The sequence below is a fragment of the Narcine bancroftii genome, chromosome 6, assembly GCF_036971445.1.
Source record: "Narcine bancroftii isolate sNarBan1 chromosome 6, sNarBan1.hap1, whole genome shotgun sequence".
Taxonomy (NCBI): Eukaryota; Metazoa; Chordata; class Chondrichthyes; order Torpediniformes; family Narcinidae; genus Narcine; species Narcine bancroftii.
Window position 1 is genome coordinate 126,001,359 of NC_091474.1, and position 21,834 is coordinate 126,023,192.

The following is a 21,834-nucleotide window of genomic DNA, read 5'->3' on the forward strand; positions in this document are numbered from 1 at the left end:
CTTTTGTATGGTTGGTGAAACAGAAATATCTTACAATTTCTATTTAATTTTTATCCAAGTTCAGTGAAATCCAGTTAGACTTACTTTCCAATGTTCTCCGGAAGTGCCTGCAGGGAGATGTCATTCAGGGAGAGACATGTCAAATTCCTCAACTCGGGAAAGCTTTTGGGTAGCCTGCAAACAGAGTATTAGGAGAAATAATCATTCACAATCTACATCAGTTAGTGATGGCTGTAAGATCATAGGCAAATATACATCTCCTCCACAGATGACTGGAAACGCTTCCTGTCAAGAAAATCTTTCTTTGCCTCTTCAATATCTGGCAACAGGGTCAGTTTCCAATCCTGCAAACAAAACTGTCACATTGGCAACACTGACTTGTTACTATTGATGACTTGCTCTCACTGATGTAACCCCTTCAGCTGCTTATCAGCTCCCGATGCTGTTCACCCCAAGAGTGGTGAGGGGGAAACAAAAGTATTGAAGTGGTTCACTGCACCCTGAACTAAGTGCCCCTAACTTGCCGCAGTACACTATAACCCCGTTTACACTTGCATCCCACTACATTGGCCGTTCAGTGCCCGGCTGTTTTTGTTGTTCGCACTTGACCACTCCTAACTGGGACACTGCACGCATTCACACTTGCAAGGAGCCATCCCTGGGGTTAGGACTGTTCTACTTTCTACCAGTGACGTCATGACCCATCTAGCGATGGTGGACCTGTCCTAAATCCTGATCAATGTATTATGATCTTATATTGGACATTAATCATGCCTATTTATAACATAATTAAGCTTTAATACAGCGCAGTATGAGCCTTTCAGCTCCTGTTGTTGTGGTGCCAACCACATAAACCTTTACAAAGGGACCATGGGAAAGTGCGAGCAATAAATAGCAAATAGTGGACAATTTTTAAACAGAGTGGGAAAGTTGGTAGCACTATAGCGCACAATATAGAAATACCATGGGGGAAAAAACAATGGCAGACCTGCCCTCACAGAATGCTGTGCGGCAGAGAAAGGGCTGTATGTATGGCTGCATGCTCAGAGTACTCATGGAGGGGTTTCTCTGACGCACACCATTCTGGGAAGTCAGGTCCACCATTGCTTTTCTCCCCACGGTCTTTATAAATTGTGCTCTAGAGCACTGCCAACTTCCCCACACTTTAAAAATTGTCCTCCATTGCTATTTCCTCTCTCTCCCACTGCAACTTTCCCATAGCAAAGTTTATACCTTCATTTTATTATTTTTTTTCCTTCGCGTTCCTGCACTCACGCAAAAACTTGGGTCATTTCAATCCCACAATGCAATTGCTCGTTCTACACTAGCCTGACTGCAAAGCTGGTGTCTGCAGACACCGGGGATTGTACTAGGGGTTGAGGCCGTCAATCCCCCGGTGTCAGATGACATAATCTCATGCTGGCATTGAGAAGATTCTGCTTTTGCACTAAACACTTTGGCCGTTAATTCCCAGGACCACTTGAAAGGGGCTTTTGACTACAAATTGAGGTACATTAATAAATGCATGGAACTAGGTTAGATCAAAGTCACCAAAAACATCCAGAAACCATCATCCAAAAAACAATTACAGATCAGACATGTTTAAAAAAGATAAAATTAACAGGATAATGCTCCAGAAAATATTGTTTTACCTAATGTATATAGCGTCCTAAATAGGTAACAGTGTTCTATCCATCAACTCATTGAATGCAAAGCATTAAGATCAAGTTATTGGAAGAATTAATATTTTGTGAAATTAAATACATTCCATAATACGTTAAATACTGATCAGTCCTCTCTTAAAATGGAAAATAAATGGTTCACCTGGCTTTTACTGTCCACAAGTTGCCCATTTCAACAACATCGAGAAAGCATGATGTTATTGATTGCAACTACTGTTGCTAAATCTTCAAGGTAGCCAAGGAACGGGGCTGGATATCGCAGAGAACAAGTTGCCCAAAATGTGGCAGTGTAGATGGGCCAGTTAGCAAGTTAGTGGACAGCACATAAAAAGATCCTGTTGGAGTTGTGGATAGAGTAGAAAGTTGTCAAGGAGTACCGCTGGATATTGATGTTGGAAATGTGAGTGGAGAAATAGTTTAAAGTGGTTTGTAATTTGGGAGGTCAAATGCAAGAGGAACGTGCACAGTAAATAGAACATAGAAATCTACAGCACAGTAGATCTGACAGTGTTGTGCCAACCTAATAAAAATTGCCTAGAATTTCCTTTCTTCATAATCCTCCATTTTTCTCAGTTCTACGTACATATCTGATAGTCTCTTAAAAGATCCCATTTTACCTGCCTCCATCACTCTGTGAAAAACTTACCTCTTGTATGCCCCGTACTTACTCCCAAACACCTTAAAACTGTGTCTTTTAGCCTTTGGCCATCCACACAATCAATGCCTCACAGCATCTTATTCACCACTGTCGGATTACCCCCTCATCCTCCATCGCTCCAAGGAGACAAGACCAAGTTCACTCATCTTACCCACATAAGACCTGTCCTCCAATCCAGACAAAATCCTGGTAAATCTTCTCAGCCCTCTCTCTATAGAATGCACAACTTTATGGTAATAAAGTGAACAGAACTGAACACAATATTCCAAGTGGGGTCTAACCAAGGTCTTGTATAGCTAAAACATTACTTCATTGGTCTTGAACTCAATCACACAGTTAATGAAGGCCATATGCCTTCATAACAACACAATCAACATGCACCAACTTTGTGTGTCCAAGGGACACGAATCCTAAAATCTCTCAGTTCATCCACACTGTTCAGAGTCCTCCCATTCTGCCTTCAAATTTGACTGACTGAAATGAGCCACTTCACACTCTTCTTGATTGAACTCCATCTTCCATTTCTCAGCCCAGCTCTGCATCCTATCAATGTCCCTTTGTAACCTCTGGCAAACCTCCACAACACCACCCACTTTTGTGTTATCTGTGAACTTACTAACCCACCCCTTCATTTCCCCATCCAGATCATTTATAAAAATCTCAAAGCCGGGGGTGGGGGGGTGGGGTGCAGAACAGATCCCTGTGGAACACCTCTGGATACCAACTCCATGCAGAGTACAAACCATCTATAACCACACTCTGCCTTCTCTGGGCAAACCAGTGCTGTATCCAGAAAGCAAGCCCCCTTGGATTTCCTGCCTCCTCACCTCTTCATGGCAAGACTCTTGGGAGCATTGATGTGCAGAGGGATTGTGGGGTTCAGTCCATAGCTCCCTGACAGTGGCAACATGTGGATAGGATGGTAAAGAAGGCCTGAAGGGTGCTTGTCTTCATCAGTCAGGGCTTTGAGTGTAAAAGTCACAGTCATTTTGGAGCTGTCTCAAACTCTGGGTTAGGCTGCATTTGGAGTATGGTGTGTAGTTGTGATCACCTTATTGCAGGAAGGATTTGGATGTTTTGGAAAGGGTGCAGACGAGCTTCATCGCTGTGATGGCTGCATTCTTCATTAAGTATAATGATATATGGTGTAAAGCTTAGTTCTGCGTTCTATCCAGGCAACACGCAAAAGGTCACCACACTCCAGTGCCATTTTGAATTTTTTAAATTTCATGGTAAAAACAAAATTATGAGATTAATCATCAATCAAACTGCTTTGCCTGCACTTCAACATCACAGGTAAATCAGAGTCATTTGTGGTAGTTTCCTGCCATTCCAAAGGTCGGCTTGGAGACTATTAGCTTGAAGGAGAGTTTTTGGAATGTTTTCTCTGAAGTGTCAGATGTGGAAGAAAGACCTAATAGAGGTTTACAAAATTACGAGAGGCACAGATAGGGCAAGTGGTTAGAATAGTGTTCCCAGCGCGGAAGCGTTAAATATCTTGGGGGGGGGAGGGGGGAAGAGATTTGCATGGAGGAGAATGGTCGGTGGCTGGAGCTCACTGGCGGAGGGGCTGTGGCGGGGGAGGAGAGGTGGTGGTGTAAGCATTCTATAATGCCAATTAAGCAGCATTTCGATAGGTACCTGAATATGCAGAGAATGGAGGAAATATGGACCACATACAGGCAGATGGGGTTCCTTTCATTTGGCAGCAGGAAGTCACCAACATTGTAGCCAAAGAGCCTGCTCTTGTGCTGAACTGTTCTACACCTTAGAAAATAACAAAGGGAGAGAGCTGGCAGGGAAGGGAGAGATTCCCACCGGGTTTGCAATTCTGAGGCTTAGAGGTTAAGAAGAGGGAGGAGATGGGGAGAAAATAAGTTGTTTAAATTAGTGTCTGGGTAGGTGGAGCAAATGATATCCTCCGATATGTGATTAGGTATTTTTTTTTTTAAATGTCGGAACTGCCAGAGCTGCTGTAACAGCTGCGCTGGTGCAGGCCCAGAAAGCGTTGGGGAGCAGAGAAGCAGCGCTCCTGCCCGTGGTCCTACCACCTGGTCCTACCACCTGGTCCTACCGCTGACGGCATGGTACAGGCTTAAATGAGCTGACAGTGTTTTATTTAAAATTCTTCGGCTGTGGGGTTTGAACCCAAGATGGCTGTGCCTGTGTTTGGTTGCAGCCTCAAGGGGTTGCAGACCCTGGGGGAGCAGTGGACTGACACAGGGCACCAAATGACGGGCGGAACAACCCATATTTGAGAAAGAGAAGCAGATGAAACAACCTCAAGGACGGTGAGCACAGCGGTGGGCCAGCGAGAGGCTCCGAGGCTGAGGGGCATGCACAGACTGCGGCCGACGTGCAGCCGAGGAACCCACACAAGACTTCGGGGTGCTGGCGACTTGAGGTGATAGGACTCACACCTGGCTGTGGGCTGCTGGAAACTGGCTCATGAGAACCAGGTGTCGGAACCGGGATCCCAGAGGACGCTGAGGACATGGAGGACTCCCAAAGAGCCCAAGGCGCTGAAGGCTTCCACATGGTGTATGAGGTTTGGATCTGGGCTTGGGTTGCTAATGGTTTGAACTGAACAGGAGTCTTGTGCAGCTGCAGAGAGGTGAATCCAGGGCCACTCAGTGACTCTGGGAGGTTCTCTTTCTCTAACTGTACATTCTGGGCAATGCTAATAATGAATCCCTCATCTGTTTTTTTTTCAGATCCCTTGACAACGGGATCGTTGTCTGAAGAGGGTGCGCAAAACCATTGAGGACCCCTTCCACTCTGCACACATCTTTCAGCTGCTCCCGTCGGGGAAGAGATATCAAAGGATCAGAACCAGCACCACCAGGCTGAGGAACAGCTTCTTCCCATGGGCAGTGAGGATGCTGAACGACCTAAGGAACTGCTCACACTAACCCTCCGAGATTCTAATATGTACAAAACAATATTTAGCTATTTATTTGTATGCATGAAGTATTTGTCCTTCATCTGCATTCCAGGAAATTATTCCCATTTCCCCAGAACGCATGCTGTGTAAAAACCTTGGAACAGGAATAAGGGTGCCATTCCCGTTCTGACATTTGTCCTCCAAGACCCTTATCAACTTTTCAGAACACCTGCAGTCTAAAGTGAACCGCAGGCATTCCGTGAACAACGGTCTAATGAGTAGGACATCGCTGCAGTGGAGTTGCAATCCCCGCCTCTTTACTTACTGCACTTCCGCTATGCTGTCTGAACTTGCGTAAAGAAACGGAGATCTGGAGTTTTGGTCGTTCGTATGTGAATGCCGAGATGTCGGACATTCTTCAGATCATGCAAAGTCTATCTGAAACACATATCTGTCTGCTTTTCTGTTTTATTACACGACAGTAGATAGTATCTAATCTAATCTTGTGTGTGCACCTTGGTATGGAGAAACATTGTTTCGTCTGGTTGTACATATACAGTAAGATGATGAAATTGAATCTACGAGTGCAGTTAGGATGTGCCTTAAAACAAAGAAACAGAAACCTGGACTTTATTCCCCATAAGGGAATGGAAATGGAAGGTCAACAGAAATTGATGGTCATTTTTTTAATAATTGGGAGTTTGGGATCTAATTGGGACAGATGAAATAAGGAGTAAGTGAAGTTTAGTTTTACATCCGAGTGCAATTGGTATAAGCAACTGAAATTTACGCCCGTTTCCTGGAGCCAAAATATCCTACTAACTCTTAATCACCTGATGACTGGACAGGAGTTCATGAGTATGAAGCGTGTGATTATTACTGTGGAGTTAATCATCAACTTAACATTGCATCAGGTTCAAGTATTTAGGGCATCTACCCAAGGTCAAGCTACTTGGATGTTCAAGCTCAGCAAGTCATTCTCAGTGTTACAATAAAGTATTTTAATTATACAAAATGCCACCATCATTCTCTGTAAAGTCACGATCTGCAGACTTCTTAAAATAAAAAGTTATATCGTGCTATGACATCATGCACTTTAATGTTCCATGAAGCAGTCAGGTCCAGAATTCCCTTCAAGCTGAATTTTAATGTCAAAGCAAATAAACCGTCAATATAGTAAATCAAAAACAAAATCTGATAAAAGGGCAGCAATGGTTAGCGTAGTGTTTAATGCAAAACTATTAGAGCGCCAGCGACCCGGGTTCGAATTTGGTGCTGTGTAAGGAGGTTATATATACTCCCCGTGTCAGTGTGGGTTTAATGTCAGGTGCTCTAGTTTCCTCCCATGCTTCAAAACATACGGGGGTATTTGGACGGTATAGTGTCCTGGGCTGGAAGGGCCTGTCACCATGCTGCGTGTCTAAATTTAGAAAAAAAAATTAAAATTGGTGTACTGGAAACTGAACTTTCCTTTGGTAAACCAAATTCGATGGTCAATTGAAGTTGTTTTTTTCTCCTTGGAGTGATGGAGGATGAGGAGTGACCTGATAGGGATGTACAAGATGATGGGGAGGGAGGGCACAGGTCATGTGGATGGCCAGATGCTTTTTCCCAGGGCTGAAATGGCTAACATCAGGGGCATAGTTTTAACTGCTTGGGAGTAAGTATGGGGGGGGGGGGTGGGGGGGAAATGTGATAGGTAAGTTCTTCACACAGAGTGGTAGGTGTGTGGAATGTGCTGTTTGCAACGGTAATGATGGCAGGCAGGTAAAATAAGATCCTTTGAGGTTATTGGATAGGTACACGGGGCTGAGAAAAATGGCAGGTTGTGCAGTGGGGAAATCCTAGGCAGTTATTTGATCAAAACAAAACAACGCTCTGGGTCGAAGGACAGTACCGTCCTGTAGATTTCTGTGTGCAATGTTGCAAACCTGACGACAGTGAAGGAGGTTGGTGGGATATGGAAGGAAGTGTTCACAGTGGTACTGACAATAATCAGGAATCACCATTCGTGGCCCACCTACTATGGAACAATGTCCCAGGCAGAAGCAAGTTGCCTACTTAAAGGACAGCAGACAAAACGAACTGCTCCAAGACACTTAACTGGTAGGACAATGGAATGCAGCAGCAATGACTAAGTGTGTTGTCAGAGAGTTACCCTTGGCAAAGATAGGCAAAGTCGAGATCAATGAGTTTGTGCAACAAACAGTCCAGATTTCTGCCCTAACATATTCAGCTAAATGTTCAAATACTTGTTGAAGTGCAACAAGAATCCATTACTCCTTAAGCAGCCTTGTGTCCAGTGTCATTGGAAATCATTTCTTTAGCTGTAGAATCATGGAGAAAGGCAGTGTGGAGAAAGGCCCTTCCACCTGTTTTAACCACCAGGTACAGATTGACACTAATCCATTGATTTTCCTCACATTTACGCAAAATGTTTTGATGCACCAGCTGCTCTGTCAAGTTCCAACCGAAATCATATTTCTCCTTTTTAATCTGGTTGTCAAAAATTCGGGAACGTTTTCCTTGCACAGCACCAAATTCGAACCCGGGTCGCTGGCGCTCTAATAGTTTTGCATTAAACACTACACCAACCATTGCTGCCCTTTTATCAGATTTTGTTTTTGATTTACTACATTGACGGTTTATTTGCTTTGACATTAAAATTCAGCTTGAAGGGAATTCTGGACCTGACTGCTTCATGGAACATTAAAGTGCATGATGTCATAGCACGATATAACTTTTTATTTTAAGAAGTCTGCAGATCGTGACTTTACAGAGAATGATGGTAGCATTTTGTATAATTAAGTAAGAAAAGGAAATGCAAGATGGCAGGGCTGTCACAGCAATTAGCACAGCACTCTTGCAGCCTTATCTGTCTGCCGTTGTCTGTCAGGAGTTTGCACGTTCTCCCCTTGTCTATGCGTTTCCTCTGGGTGCACTGGTTTCCTCCCACATTCCACAGTTGTATGGGGGCTAGTAGGTTCATTGGTCACATGGGTGCATTTGATGGCACCGTCTTATGAGCCAGAAGGGGCTGTTGCTGTGTCCCTTAAATGGTCAAGTTTAACGTTGCAACTCTATACTAAATGGCACGAGTACATGATGAAAAGGTTTCTTTTGAAAGGTTCCAAATATGGATGTGAAGGGGATTGAACCAACATGTGGAAATGCAGTTTAAAAAGAAAATAAAAGAATGGTTCACAAGAACTTTTCTCAATGGATGGCAGAAGCTGTCCTGGGACAAGAATGAGTTTATTACAGGAGGAGATCGTGTGTCAGAACATCATTTGATTTGAAGCAAGGAGACATGGTAAAGCTAAAAGATTTTAAAAAATGCTTAAAGCTAATTTCAAATAATTCAAGGAGCCATGGAAAATGTTGGGAACAATCAATATCACTGACTCCACATACACAACCCAACAATACAGAGATTCTCCAAACCTTCAATGCACAACATATAATAGTCACAAATGTACATAAAGATAGAATTTAAAATAAATATAAATACGTTGGAATGATTTTGGTTACAGGATACTGTTCATCAATCCCACAGCCTGCAGGAAGAAGCTATTTTCCAGCCTGGCAGCCCTGACTTTGATGCTTCTGGATGCTCCAGGACCATAAGAGTGGCAGAGAAGATCAATGGAGTCTCTCCCCAGCCCCATCCCCCACCCAATCGTCATGATCCACCGGGATCGTTGTCTGAAGAGGGTGCGCAAAACCATTGAGGACCCCTTCCACTCTGCACACATCTTTCAGCTGCTCCCGTCGGGGAAGAGATATCAAAGGATCAGAACCAGCACCACCAGGCTGAGGAACAGCTTCTTCCCATGGGCAGTGAGGATGCTGAACGACCAAAGGAACTGCTCACACTAACCACCCGAGACTCTAATATGTACAAAACAATATTTAGCTATTTATTTGTATGCATGAAGTATTTGTCCTTCATATGTATCGTTTGTCTGTATGTGTGTTATGTCTGGTTGGGTGTCTGCGTGTTTTGCATTGAGGACCAGAGAACGCTGTTTCGTCAGGTTGTACTTGTACAATCAGATGACAATAAACTTGATTGTACTGCCTTCCAGATGATAGCCAATCGAAGATAATATGTGCTGGATGGAAGGGGTCATCTATAATTCTGTAAGCCCTATTTAAACAACAATCTCACTTTGTCAATAGAAGGAAGGGAGTCCCAATTATCAAAAAGGTAAGGCAGCAACAAGTTAGTTTTAGTTCAAGTCAAGTCATGTTGATTTGTCGTTCATACCATAACCATTGCAGTGTACAGTAAAAAAAAGATAGCGTTTCTCCGGACCATGGAGCTGGTTATTTATATGGCTAAATTACATCAGAAATATTTTTATGAATATCATGTTACACATTGCTAGCCCTGTGTCCCTGGAGTTCAGAAGGATCATGGCTCGGGGGAGAAAACTGTTGTGTTATCTGGTCGTGAGGGGCCCAAACGCTTCAGTATCTCTTCCCAGATGGCAGGAGGGAGAATAGATTGCGGGAGGGGGGTGTGGAGTCCTTCACGATGTTTATGGCTTTCCGCAAACAGCAGCCATTATAAATGTCTATCATGCCAGGGAGAGAGACCCCAGTAATCCCCTCAGCAGTCTGGGACGGTGCAATTCCCAAACAGCAGTGATGCAGTTACATAGGATGCTCTCAATGCATCCCCTGTAGAATGTAGTGAGGGTAGAGGCTGGAAACTGAACTTTCCTCAACCTCTGCAAGAAGTATAGGTGTTGTTGGGCCTTCTTGGCAATGGATCTGGTATTGGGGGACCAGGAGAGGAATTTGGTGCTCTTGACAACCTTGATGGTGGAGCCATCAATGGTCAATAAAGAGTGGCCCCCTGGGCTCTCCTGAAGTCAACCATCATCTCCTTTGTCTTGTTGACATTCAGGTGTAGGTTGTTGTCTCTGCACCAGTCTGTTAGCAATTTCATCTCCTTTCTGTACGCTGACTCATTGTTCTTGCTGATGCTCAGTGTAATGGTGTTGGACATGCTGTTTCTGATCCGGACTGACTGAGGTCTTCCAGTCAGGAGTCAAGGATCCAGTTATATAGGAAGGTGTTTAGGCCCAACTGGTTAAACATCCTAATCAGGTGCTGCAGAATGACTGTGTTGAATGCTGAGATGAAGAGTTTGAACGGCATTCAAATGTACACGTTTTTATTTTCCAGGTGGGTGAGGGCTATGTGGAGCGTGGTGGCAATGGCATCGTCTTTTGATTGGTTGGGATGATACACAAACTGCAGGGGGTCCAATGAGGGGGGCAGCTGAGTCTTGATGTGCTCCATGACTAGCCTCTTGAAGCTCTTCAAGATGGTGGACGTTAGTACGACAGGACGGTAGTCATTGAGGCAGCGTGCTAAGGTCTTCTTTGGCAGAGGGATGATAGCGGCCATCTTGAAGCACGTTGGTATGATGGCGCTGCTCAGGGAGATGTTGAATATGTCTGTGAGGATGTCAGCTAGTTGATCTGCACATCCTTTGAGCCTTATGAGTGTTGACCTTGAGCAGCATCCTTCTCACTTCAGCCTTCGTGAGATGTAGTACCTGCTTGTATGGAGGAGGTGTGAACTTCCTTGCTTCCACATCATTTTTTGCCTCGAAGCGCGCATAGAAGTCATTCAAAGTGACCTGGAGGGAGGCATCACTGGCACAGGTGACTGGTGGGGCTTTGTGGTTGGTGATGCCACAGATGGTCTCCAACATGCGCTGTGTGTCACCCTGTTCTGGATCCTCCGGGCATATGTCCTCTTCCTCCCTGATGGCCCTGGACAGCTTGGCTCTTGCATTGGCCAAGACTGCTTTGTCCTCCACTCTGAAGGCCGAGTCGCGGTTCTTCAACAGCACCTACACCTCTGCAGCCATCCAAGCCTTCTGATTGAGGTGAGTAGGAATGGTCTTGGGCACGGTGATGTCATCGGTGCACTTGCTAATATAGCTGATCACTGATGCAGTGTACTCCTCTAACTTGATGTGAACCCCGTCCGTTACTGCCTCCTTAAGCATGTGCCAGTCAGTGCTCTTGAAGCAGCCCTGAAGGGCAGATATGGCTCCTGCTGGCAAGGTCTTTACCTGCTTCGTGGCTGGTCTGCAGCGTCTGTATGCTAAGATTAGCATTAAAGAGATGGGGTCTGAGTAGCCAAGGAAGGGGCGAGGCGCCACCCAATACGCATCGGGGATGTTCGTGTACACAAGGTCTAGCGCACTCACCCTTCTCTTCACAGTATTACTACCGGAATATTTGAAGCATGGTTCGCATGGTTGAAATCCCCAGCTGCGATGAGCAGATCATCAGGTTGTGCGTTCTGTAGTTCATTAATGGCCCCATACACTTGGGAAGGATACTGGTTGAGCAAAGGGAATATCTCTGATAAGGTGATACCGGATGACCAAACAACATCCAACAAAAGCTTGAGGAACAAAACCACACCTTCTGTCTGGACATTGCAGCATGTAGGAATCAACATCGGATTCTCCCACATAGTTAACTCATTCCTTTCTGTATGGAAGCTGCCCATTCCCCCCTCACCTGTCATTTTGTCTCAATGCATTTCTGCACAGTCTGGGCCGCTGGGTCTGTCCCACATTTTAAATTATTAATACGGGCAAAGAAGGAGAATCCAATCTTAACTGTGACATTAAGCCATCCAGCCTGCCCCTATCAGAGAGGTTCCCTTTGTTCTACCCACGGCCCCCCCCACCCAAATCTTACTCGTTTCTCTTTGCAGTACTGATGATCAGGTTTCTTTTTCGAGTGATGCTGATTTGTTTCAAATTTCCAGCATCTGCAGGTTTGTTGATCACCATTGGGTTTATGCTGGTGCCGGTCAAAGGTGAGAATGGCAGGGTCATTGGATCCATTCATGAATGGAAGGGGCGGTAAATGGGACAACTCCCGTCCACGGGAAAGGCACGACAGCCACTCAAAAGCTACCAACCTGAAATGCCAACACGTCCTTGTCCACTTCCAATCCACTGAACACGACCATCATTCAGCTTTTATTTTGGACTTAGAAGATATGGATCAAGTTGCAATTGGAAATTAGTGAAAGGTTTGCTTGGGAATTAAATTGTTCTGACCATGACACAAAACAGACCATTCATGTCAAAAGAAACCAATCGAGTCAAAAGTGAGAAAACAGCTGGGCCTCAAAAATCCAAAGGGAAAACTTTATTTTGAGGCAGTGAAGTATTAAATGAGCACATCTTACATTAAATGTCACAAAGCAAGCAGATGATTTGATGGCAAACTAAACCCCAGAGAGGAAAGTTGTGAAAAGGGTAGTAAATGCTCAATAGATTTACGACTCTGGAGCATATTAGTTGATAAGATGGAATAGATACTCAGCTGCAATTTTTCAGAAAAATGCATTACAGATTATATTTCCACAGGGAAAAAAATTGAATCTGATCTGAATCAGTAGAAGATTTTGGCATATAATGGAAACAACTGTCTAACAGATTGGGAGCAGGTTGTGAAAGACAAAGGATAGATGTGCTGAATAATTATACAAAATGCTAAGGGAACCCATTGCTTACCTTTGCTTTTCAGAAAAAAAATCCATAAACTTATTTTACTTATCAATTTGTCATTTATGTCCAGTACACATTGAACATAACTGCACAGTACAGGCCTTTCAGCCCACGATATTGTATAAACTTCCTGCACAATTTAAACCTTCCCTACCTCATACCGATAACCCTCTATTTTTCTTGCATCCATGTGCCCGTCTGTGAGCCTTTGAAATGTCCCTGTTGTACCAACCTCCACCACCACCCCTGGCACTGCATTCCCGGCAGCACCACTCTGTGTTGATAAAAACAAACTTGCCCTTGACGTCCCCTCTAAACGTTCTCCCCTCACCTTATACAGATGTCCTCTAGTATATGCCGGCTGCCCCAGGATAAAGGCGCTGGCGTCCACCCTCTCATAATCTTGTAGACCTCTATTAAGTCCCCTCTCATCCTTCTTCACACAGAGGGAAAAACCCATAGCTCTGCTAACCTTGCCTCAAAAGACACATTCTCCAATCCAGGTAACATCCTGGTAAATCTCCTCTGCACCTTCTCCAAAGCTTCCACATCCTTCTTCCAACGTGGCAACCAGAACTGAACACAATATTCCAAGTTCCTATACCAATCAGGTTTGCAGCATACTTTGCACAGCACATTCCCAGGCAATTTAAGATGCATGAGAGCCACTTTGATACATTTCTTTTGGACTCCATACTACCTTCCATAACTAGTCTTCTTCAACCAACTGTCTAAATACAGAATTGGGAAAATATCAGGCCACTATTTCTGATGAAAAGATAAAGGTCACCACTGAGCAATTCAGCCATTTTAAACAATTTGCACAAATTGTAAACAACCAAAATGCTGTTATTTCTCAGGTAGAAGTCATTCACCTCCGACAATAACATTGCACCTAATCATTAGTGGATCTGAATAGTTTATTGGAAAGCAGTTGAGCCTCAACTCATAATGACCTTTTAATAATGATTTACTCTGCAACAGTTCTTTTTACCTGGTCAAGGGATTGCCGCTAAAATCTGCCACTTGTAATGATTTGCAAAATGAGATACTTTCTGGAATTTCCATAATATCTGCAAAGAAAGAAAAGAGATTAAATTAAACATTTCTGCTAACAGAGTAAAGAACACTCTGAAGGGGCATGCAAGCAGACTCCAAATAGGATGGATATGGTCTTAATGCAGGCAGATGGGAAGAGTCTCAATGGGTCAAAGAGTCTGGTTATTCCTTCAAGCCAATGGCAAAATGATGGGAGGGTTCAGTTCATAGCTTCTAAAACATATTACCCAATGCAGTTTTGAGACACGTCTTCTCCACCAAAAGCATGGCATCGAACATAGCACATTACAGCACAGGCCAAGTCCTTCAGTCCACAATGTTTTGAAGGCCCATAGAAACCGGCTCCACAACAATCCAATCCTTACCTTCTTCACACCGTAACACTCAATTTTTTTTTCTTGCACCCTTGTGCATATCCAAGAGTCTTTTCAATGTCCCTATTGTACCAGCCTCCTCCACCACCATGGCATCCACTACTCTGAGTAACAAAAAAAAAAAGCCCACCTCTGATGTCTCCCCTCAACTTTCCTCCACTTACCCTTCCACGGATGTCCTCTGGTATTTGCAATACCCAAAAGTGCTGGAGAAACTCAGCACATCATCATCATGGCCCATCCCTTCGCAAGCAAAGATGAACATGGTGCTTTGTAGCTCTTCTGCCCTCACAGAACTTTTGGCAGTTGTTGGCACATTGTGATGTTCCACTGCAGATCGTGGAATACTATGCAGTCCGGTTTTATGTGGGGTCCTCCCAGTCAGTATGGTTGACATGGAATGACGAGATCGTGCTTGATTACATCTTTGTAGCAAAGACGTGGGTGGCCAACAGGGCGGGGAGCATCTAGAAGCCCAACATAGAGGACATCTTTGGGCAATCGGCCGTTCTCCATACGGATAATGTGGCCAGCCCACCGCAGGCGGCGAGCACATCACACAGTGTGTATATAGGACATAAAGGGATGTAACCTACATTTCAAGCCTGAACGCTCCATCAATCCCTTTGCCCCGTGAAACGTTGGTTTTATCTCCTTACTACTAATAGACACTGCATGATGTGTGGAGACACTCACAGTGTCTGCAGACTTGCCTATTTAACTCCTCTGGTATCTGCTACTGTTGCCACAGGACAAATTGCTGGCTGTTCACCCTATCAAAACCTTTGTAATCTTATATACCTCTAGAAAATCACCTCTCATCCTTCCTTCCCCCAAAGAGAAAAGCTTCATAAAACATACTCTCCAACCTAGGCAACATTCTGGAAAAAACATTTAACAACTGGTGGAGGTGACGTTGCCCATTAATGGCCACATGAGCTGCAAAATGGAGTAAATCTCCCAAGGTAACTATTCCTCTTAAGATGCTATGGCTCTCACAGACTGGGATTCCCCATCAAGCAGCACAAAAATTAAGGATCGTTTAACTAGGCAGCACCACACAATTCGTCACATTGGTGAAAGAAATGTGATGAACATATCCTTCATTTCCCTCCCCTTCTATTTTCTATCCATGTTCAATCCTAGCTGTCACACAAGTAAAGGAAGCAACACGGCACCGGAGGGGGAGAACACTACCCTTCCACTACCCTCCCCCCCCAAGGAGGAGAAGCCGAAGAGGGGACCTACAGGGTGGAAGACCACAGAAGCTGACCAGTGAGGGGCTCAGAGACCGAAGGACTCACACCAGGACACGGCCTGCCGGAGGCTAGCTCGTGGGAATCTGGGATCAGGACAAGGATCTGTGAGGGTGCCAAGGATGAACTGGGGCACCTGAAGAGCGCTGACATCAGGGGAATCGAGGGCCAGGGAAGGTGACTCGGACGCCTGGAGCTCAGGTTCACCACTGGACCAGACAGGTGGCCATGCTGCGGCTATGGGGGTTATGGGGGTGTAGGAGGCATCGGAAGACTTGGTGGGACCATGGACATTCAGTGTCTCTGAAGGGACTCTCATTTGGCTTCTCTTTCTTGTTTCGAGAGTGGTGCTGGACTAGTGAAGTCAAATCTTTGCGTGCCTTCATGGAGGAAATAGAGGGAAACTTTCTGAGTATTTTGTGTACATGACAATAAATGAATCTTGGTCTCAGCCAAGGTAGCTGGAACCAAGTTACAAGACGTCTCAAGCTACGAAGATAATAATAGACGGTATTCCTGCTCCGTATCAGACTGACATTTCCCATTAGACATTAGCCTGTCCTTTGGTGATGCAGCATTTGTTTGGGCTCTGATTCATCCCATTCTACTGACATACACTGTGCAGGATGTTAGAGGTGGCAGACAGGATGACAATGAAAACTGGTTAAAGCAGCAGGAGGGTCAAATGCTGCTTAAAGTTATTCATGGTTATGTTCTACAGGTCAAATGTGCAGGAATACATCTCAAAGCATTTGTCTCAGGAACTATTTCATTCAAGGCAGTAAAAAGCATGCATAATGATTTGAATTGAAAGGATAGGACACCCCATCCTGGACCCACACACCTTCTCATTTGTCAGTAAGGCACAGCAGCAGCTACACTTCCCAAGGAGATTGAGGAGGCCAAGGCGACCGGTCCTCATCTTGACCACATTGTGCAGGAGCACAGTTGAGAGTGTCCTGCCTGGCGACATCATTGTGTGGTACGGTAGCTGCAAAGCATCGGAGTGGAAGCCAATACAAAGGATCATCAAAATGGCTGAGAAGATCACTGGGGTCTCCCTTTCCTCTTTCAATAACATTTACAAGGAGCATTGCTTAAATTGTATTATTGAGGATCCTTTCCATCCGGCACATATCTTTGACCAACTACCATCAGGAAGCAGATACAGGAGCATCAAGATCCAGACTGCCCAGGCTAGAAAATAGCTTCTTCCCACAGATTGAGAGATTGATAAACAGAATTTGGGCAGCATGGCCTCGTGGGCCACAAGGGTCCATTGCTGCATTTCTAAATTAAATTAAAATTTAAAAAAAACCCTATATCTGAGTAAATTATTCCAAAATATTTATATTTATTTCAAATTATATCTTCGTGTATATATTACATTGTATTAAATTTAACTTTATGGCCAAGTACAATACAAAGCCAATGAAATACAGTTAGCATCCAACCAGAATTTATAAAAATAGAGCTATATTACAAATAATTACGTGCATTCAGCAAGCAAATAATTATAAAAGTACTGACAGTACAATGTGAGTGCAGTAAAACACAGCACTGTGATTTAAGATTCAGCAGGGTCGCAGCCTCGGGGGAAAAAAGTCTTCCTAAGCCTGCTGGTTTGAGAGCATTTTGATTTGTATGTGTTGTGTATTGTGTGTGCACCATAGTCCAGAGAAGTGCTGTCTCGTAGAGTTGTGCACGTGCAGTCTGTTGATAACGAACTTGATGGAGATAATCTCTCAGTTAACTTAGCCAATGTCCCCCATACCAATACCTCATCACCTGTCTGTATCCACAACAATGAGAAATATTAATTCCCCAGCAATAGAAAACTTTCAAATTCTTTCTACAGCAAAAGCTAGATAAAGTCACCGGTAAAACACCAAAGTCTCAAGCCCAAACATTGGCTAGTTATCTTAATCTTTGCTGAGTTTCTCCAGCACTGTTTTTAAGTTAAAATCTCTTTTTATTTGCATATTTTTAAAAATCAGATGTTGATATTACTGACAAGACCAGTTTTTATTGTCAATTTCAAATGGTCACAAACAATGGGGTCACACGGAATAGCCATGACATATTTAATTTTTTTAAAATTTAGACATACAGCACGGTAATGTCTATTCCGGCCCACGAACCTGTGCCACCCAATTACACTCAACTGGCCTATAACCACCCCCCCCCCCAAGTACATTTTGAATGATGGGAGGAAACCGGAGCCCCCGGGGAAAATCCATGCAGACGCGGGGAAGAACGTACAAATTCCTTACAGACAGCGCCAGATTCGAACCAGCATTGTGCTAACCGCTATGCTAACTGTGCTCCCCCTGGTGGAGCAGGCTCAATGGGCTGAATCGCTTATTTTTCTACGATTTGATGACTGGCACTTTGCCAGGGCCACTCAGAGGACCATATGCTCAGGGTGTGAGAGTCACACGGAGGACAAACCAGAAATTCTATTTACTTTTTTTAAATCAGATCATATTAGATTTTCACTAAATGGGCATTGATATCTTGAGGTACAGTATTCTTTTAAACTTTGATTTAATTAACGGAGCTAAAACTCCACAGCTGCCATTGTGGGTTTTAAACCAGTTTCTGAATTATTAGCTCAGTCAACAATCATAATTACATTGTCTATTAAATTTCCCTGCATACCTTGACCTCACAACATTTTCATCAAATATTAATGGTTTCATCAAGTAGAAATGAAAGCCTATTAAAAATCTGTAAATCTATCAAAAAAAAACTTTAGATATATAAATGAAATGTCCAAATATTTCCATTGGTTTGTGTGTAATTCTGTGTAAAGGACCGCGAAGGATTAGAAGTAGTAGTTTGGCCTGCGAGTGAGAGATATTTGGGATGCAACGCTCTGCAGTTAAAGAAATCGAAAGAAAGCAATGCTTTGGATGCAGTAATAACCTGGGCCCAAGGTAACAGAGAGATCCAAAAATCAACAATAAAATTAATACAACCTTTGAGAAGTGATCAAACCTGAAAATGCAGAAATGAACATTGCTCCAGTTCAACTGCGGACATTGGGGATACAAGCCAAACTTTGAAGAGAACAAACTACACATTGCTCCAAATGGTCAGCTGTAGAGCAGACGGTTTTGCTAGAAATCTGAACTAATGAAAGATGGATAATGAAGAAAATGAAGTTCAAAACATGGTGAAAAGTACAGATTTCTCAAACAAATCCTGGCTACAACCAGAAAATGGGGAAATAATTCTAATTAAGTCACAGGCTATTAATTATTTGGAACCAGAACTTAGGGTATGTGATCTGCCACTTCTTATCTGGAACCATGCTAAACCAATCAGAATCAGAATTTATTGTCATGAACAAGTCATGAAATTCGTTGTTTTACAGTAGCATCACAGTGTAAACTGATATAAACCACCTTACAAAAATAAATAAAAATAGTGCACGAAATGTCAAAGTGAGCCAGTGTCTTTGGTTCATTGATCATTCAGGAATCTGATGGCAGTGGGGAAGAAGCTGTCCTTGTGCTGCTGAGTGCTCGTCTTCAGGCTCCTGTATGTTTTTCCTGAAGATTGCAGAGTGAAGAGGGTGGTGGGGGGTCTTTGAGGACAGAGGCTGCTTTCTTAAGACACCACCTCTTGTAGATGTCCTCAATGGAGTGAAGTCTGGTGCCTGTGATGTTGCAGGGCGAGTTAATAATCCTCTGGAGATTTTCTTGTCCTGAATGTTGGCACTTCCATACCACACAGTGATGCAACCAGCCAGAATGCTCTCCATGGTACACCAGCAGAAGATTTCGAGAGTCTTCAGTGACAAACCAAATCTCCTCAAATGCCTCACAAAGTATAGCTGCTGGTGAGCCTTCTTTGTGAGTGCATCAACATGGAGGCTCCAGGACAGATCCTTGGAGATGTTGACACCCAGGAATTTGAAGTTTTTGACCCTCTCCACTACTGAGCTCTCGAAGAGAACTGGGTCATGTTCCCCTGACTTCCTTCTGAAGTCCACAATCATCTCCTTGGCTTTGCTAACATTGAGCGAAAGGTTGTTGGTGTGACACCATTCAACAAGCTGATCTAGCTCCCTCCTGTGCACTTCCTCATTGCTGTTTGTGATTCTGCCGACATCTGTGGTGTCATCGGTAAACTTGTAGATGGCTTTGGAATTGTGCCTGGCCACACAGTTATGGGTGCATAACGAGTAGAGCAGTGGGTTAAGCACGCATCCTTGAGGTAAGCCTGGGTTGAAAGTCAGTGAGAAGGAGACATTATTTCCAATTCATACTGACAGTGGTCTTCCGATGAGGAAGTCAAGGATCCAATTGCAGAGAGGAGCGCAGAGGCCCAGCGTTTGGAGCTTGTTGACCAGCACTGTGGGAATAATGGTGTTGAAGGCCAAGCTGAAGTCGATGAAGAGCAGCAGTATGTATGAATTGCTGTTTTCAAGGTGATCCAGAGCTGAATGGAGAGCCTGCGATATTGCATCTGCTGTGGAGCGATTGTGATGATGGGAGAATTTCAGTGGGTCCAGACCTCTGTTTGGATATTTTTCTGATTTCAGATTTATTGTCAGAATACATATATAACATCACATGCATCCCCGAGATTCCTTATTCCTGCAGGAACAGCAAAATTACCACTAATCGGTAGAGCAAAAAATAAACTGTACACAGTATAAACATGTAAACAAATAAAGAACTGTAAACAGATAACGAATGTAAACAAACTGACTGAACAATACAGAGAGAACAAAAGAAAGTCAATAATGTGCACAAGTAAGAGTTCTTAAATGAGTCCCTGATTGAGTTTGTGGTTGAGGAGTCTGATGGTGGAGGGATAGCAGTTGTTCCTGAACCTGGGGGTGCGAGGCTAGTGGCCCTTATACCTTAATTAATTCTTAATATGTTAAATTCTGGCCATGACCAATCTCTCAGAGTATTTCATCACAGTAGAAGTTAGTGCTACTGGGCAATAGTCATTGAGACAGCTCACTCTGCTCTCACCTTGGCCTTTGGAATGATTGATGCCCTTTTGAAGCAGGTGGGATCTTCTGGCTGCATCCATGAAAGGTTCAAAATGTCCCTGAACACTCTGGCTAGTTGGCTGGCGCAGATTTTCAGCACCCTGCCAGGTACTGCCAGGGCCTGACACCTTGCGAGGGTTCACCCTTTTGAGTTATGTTCTGACGTCGGCCTCAGAGACAGATATCACAGGGTCCTCAGCCTTTGCAGGGATTCTTATGAACACTGTTGTGTTCTTCTTCTCAAAATGAGCACAGAAGGTGTTCAGCTCATTGGGTAGTGAAGCATCACAGTCATCTATTGTATTCGCCCTTGCTTTATAAGCTGTAATGGCCTGCACTCCCTGCCATAGCTGACGAGTATCTGTCTCTGTCTCTCGCTTCCTCCAGAATTGACACCTTGCTTCGGAGGTGACCTTCCACAGGTCGTACCTGGACTTCTTGTACAGATCTGGATCCCTGGCCTTAAATGCCCTTGATCTCGCCCTCAGCAGGTTGCGAATCGCCCGATTCATCCAAGATGGTTGGGGAACATCCAGCATGTGGGCATGGATACACACTCATCCACACAGGTCTTGATGAAATCAGTGACACAAGTTGCATATTCATTCAAGTCTAAGGATGAGTTCTTGAATATGGTCTAGTCCACCGACTGAAAGTAGTCCTGCGGATACTCCTTCTCCTCCCTCGACCAGACTCGCACCGTCTTCACAACTGGTGCTGTGGTCTTCAGTCTCTGCTTGTGCACCAGGAGTAGAAGTACAGCCAGCTGATCAGACTTATTGAAGTGCGGTCGTGGTATGGCTCAGTATGTGTTCATGGTGGTGTAGCAGTTGTTCACTGTGTTGGCTCCTCTGGTCTTGCATGTGATATGTCAGTGGTAGTTTGTCAGAAACTTCTTCAGGTTGGCCTGATTGATGTCCCCTACAATGATCAGGAAGGTATCAGGATGCGCTGTCACATGGTTTCTCATCACAGTGCTCATCCCTCCAGTGCCAGCCTGACGTTACCCTGGGGTGGAATGTCCACTGAGACCAGGATGATGGCGGTGAACTCCTTCAGCAGGTAGAATGGGCGACCTTCGATCGCCAAATGTCCAGTTTGAGGGAGCAGGACTGGGACGTGACCGTCCATGTTGGTGTCCTGTGATAAAATAATGATGACAGAAATGCCACCTCCTCTAGTTTTTCCTGATGCCGCTGTCCAGTCAGCGTGATGGAGGGTGTAGCCCTCAGGCTGTAGTGCTATGTCCAGAATGTCCTCATTTAACTTAGGCGCATCACACAGCACTCCCCAATGTTGAAGTCTGACTCGGAATTCATCGAGTTTATTCTCCAAGGATTGTATGTAGG

General features: G+C 44.2%; 1 protein-coding gene across 3 annotated transcripts in view; it reads right to left on the reverse strand.

Annotated features, from left to right (window-relative positions):
* The window catches only part of lrrc1 (leucine rich repeat containing 1), a 218,589-nt gene that overhangs the window by 139,757 nt on the left and 56,998 nt on the right, over nucleotides 1–21,834 (reverse strand). For all 3 annotated transcript variants that reach the window (XM_069885981.1, XM_069885979.1, XM_069885980.1), the window contains exons 3-4: nucleotides 13,777–13,855; nucleotides 85–174 (exon numbers count right to left, since the gene is read on the reverse strand). In XM_069885981.1, the coding sequence (XP_069742082.1) occupies nucleotides 85–174; nucleotides 13,777–13,855 (169 nt within the window). The remainder of the gene's footprint in view (nucleotides 1–84; nucleotides 175–13,776; nucleotides 13,856–21,834) is intronic.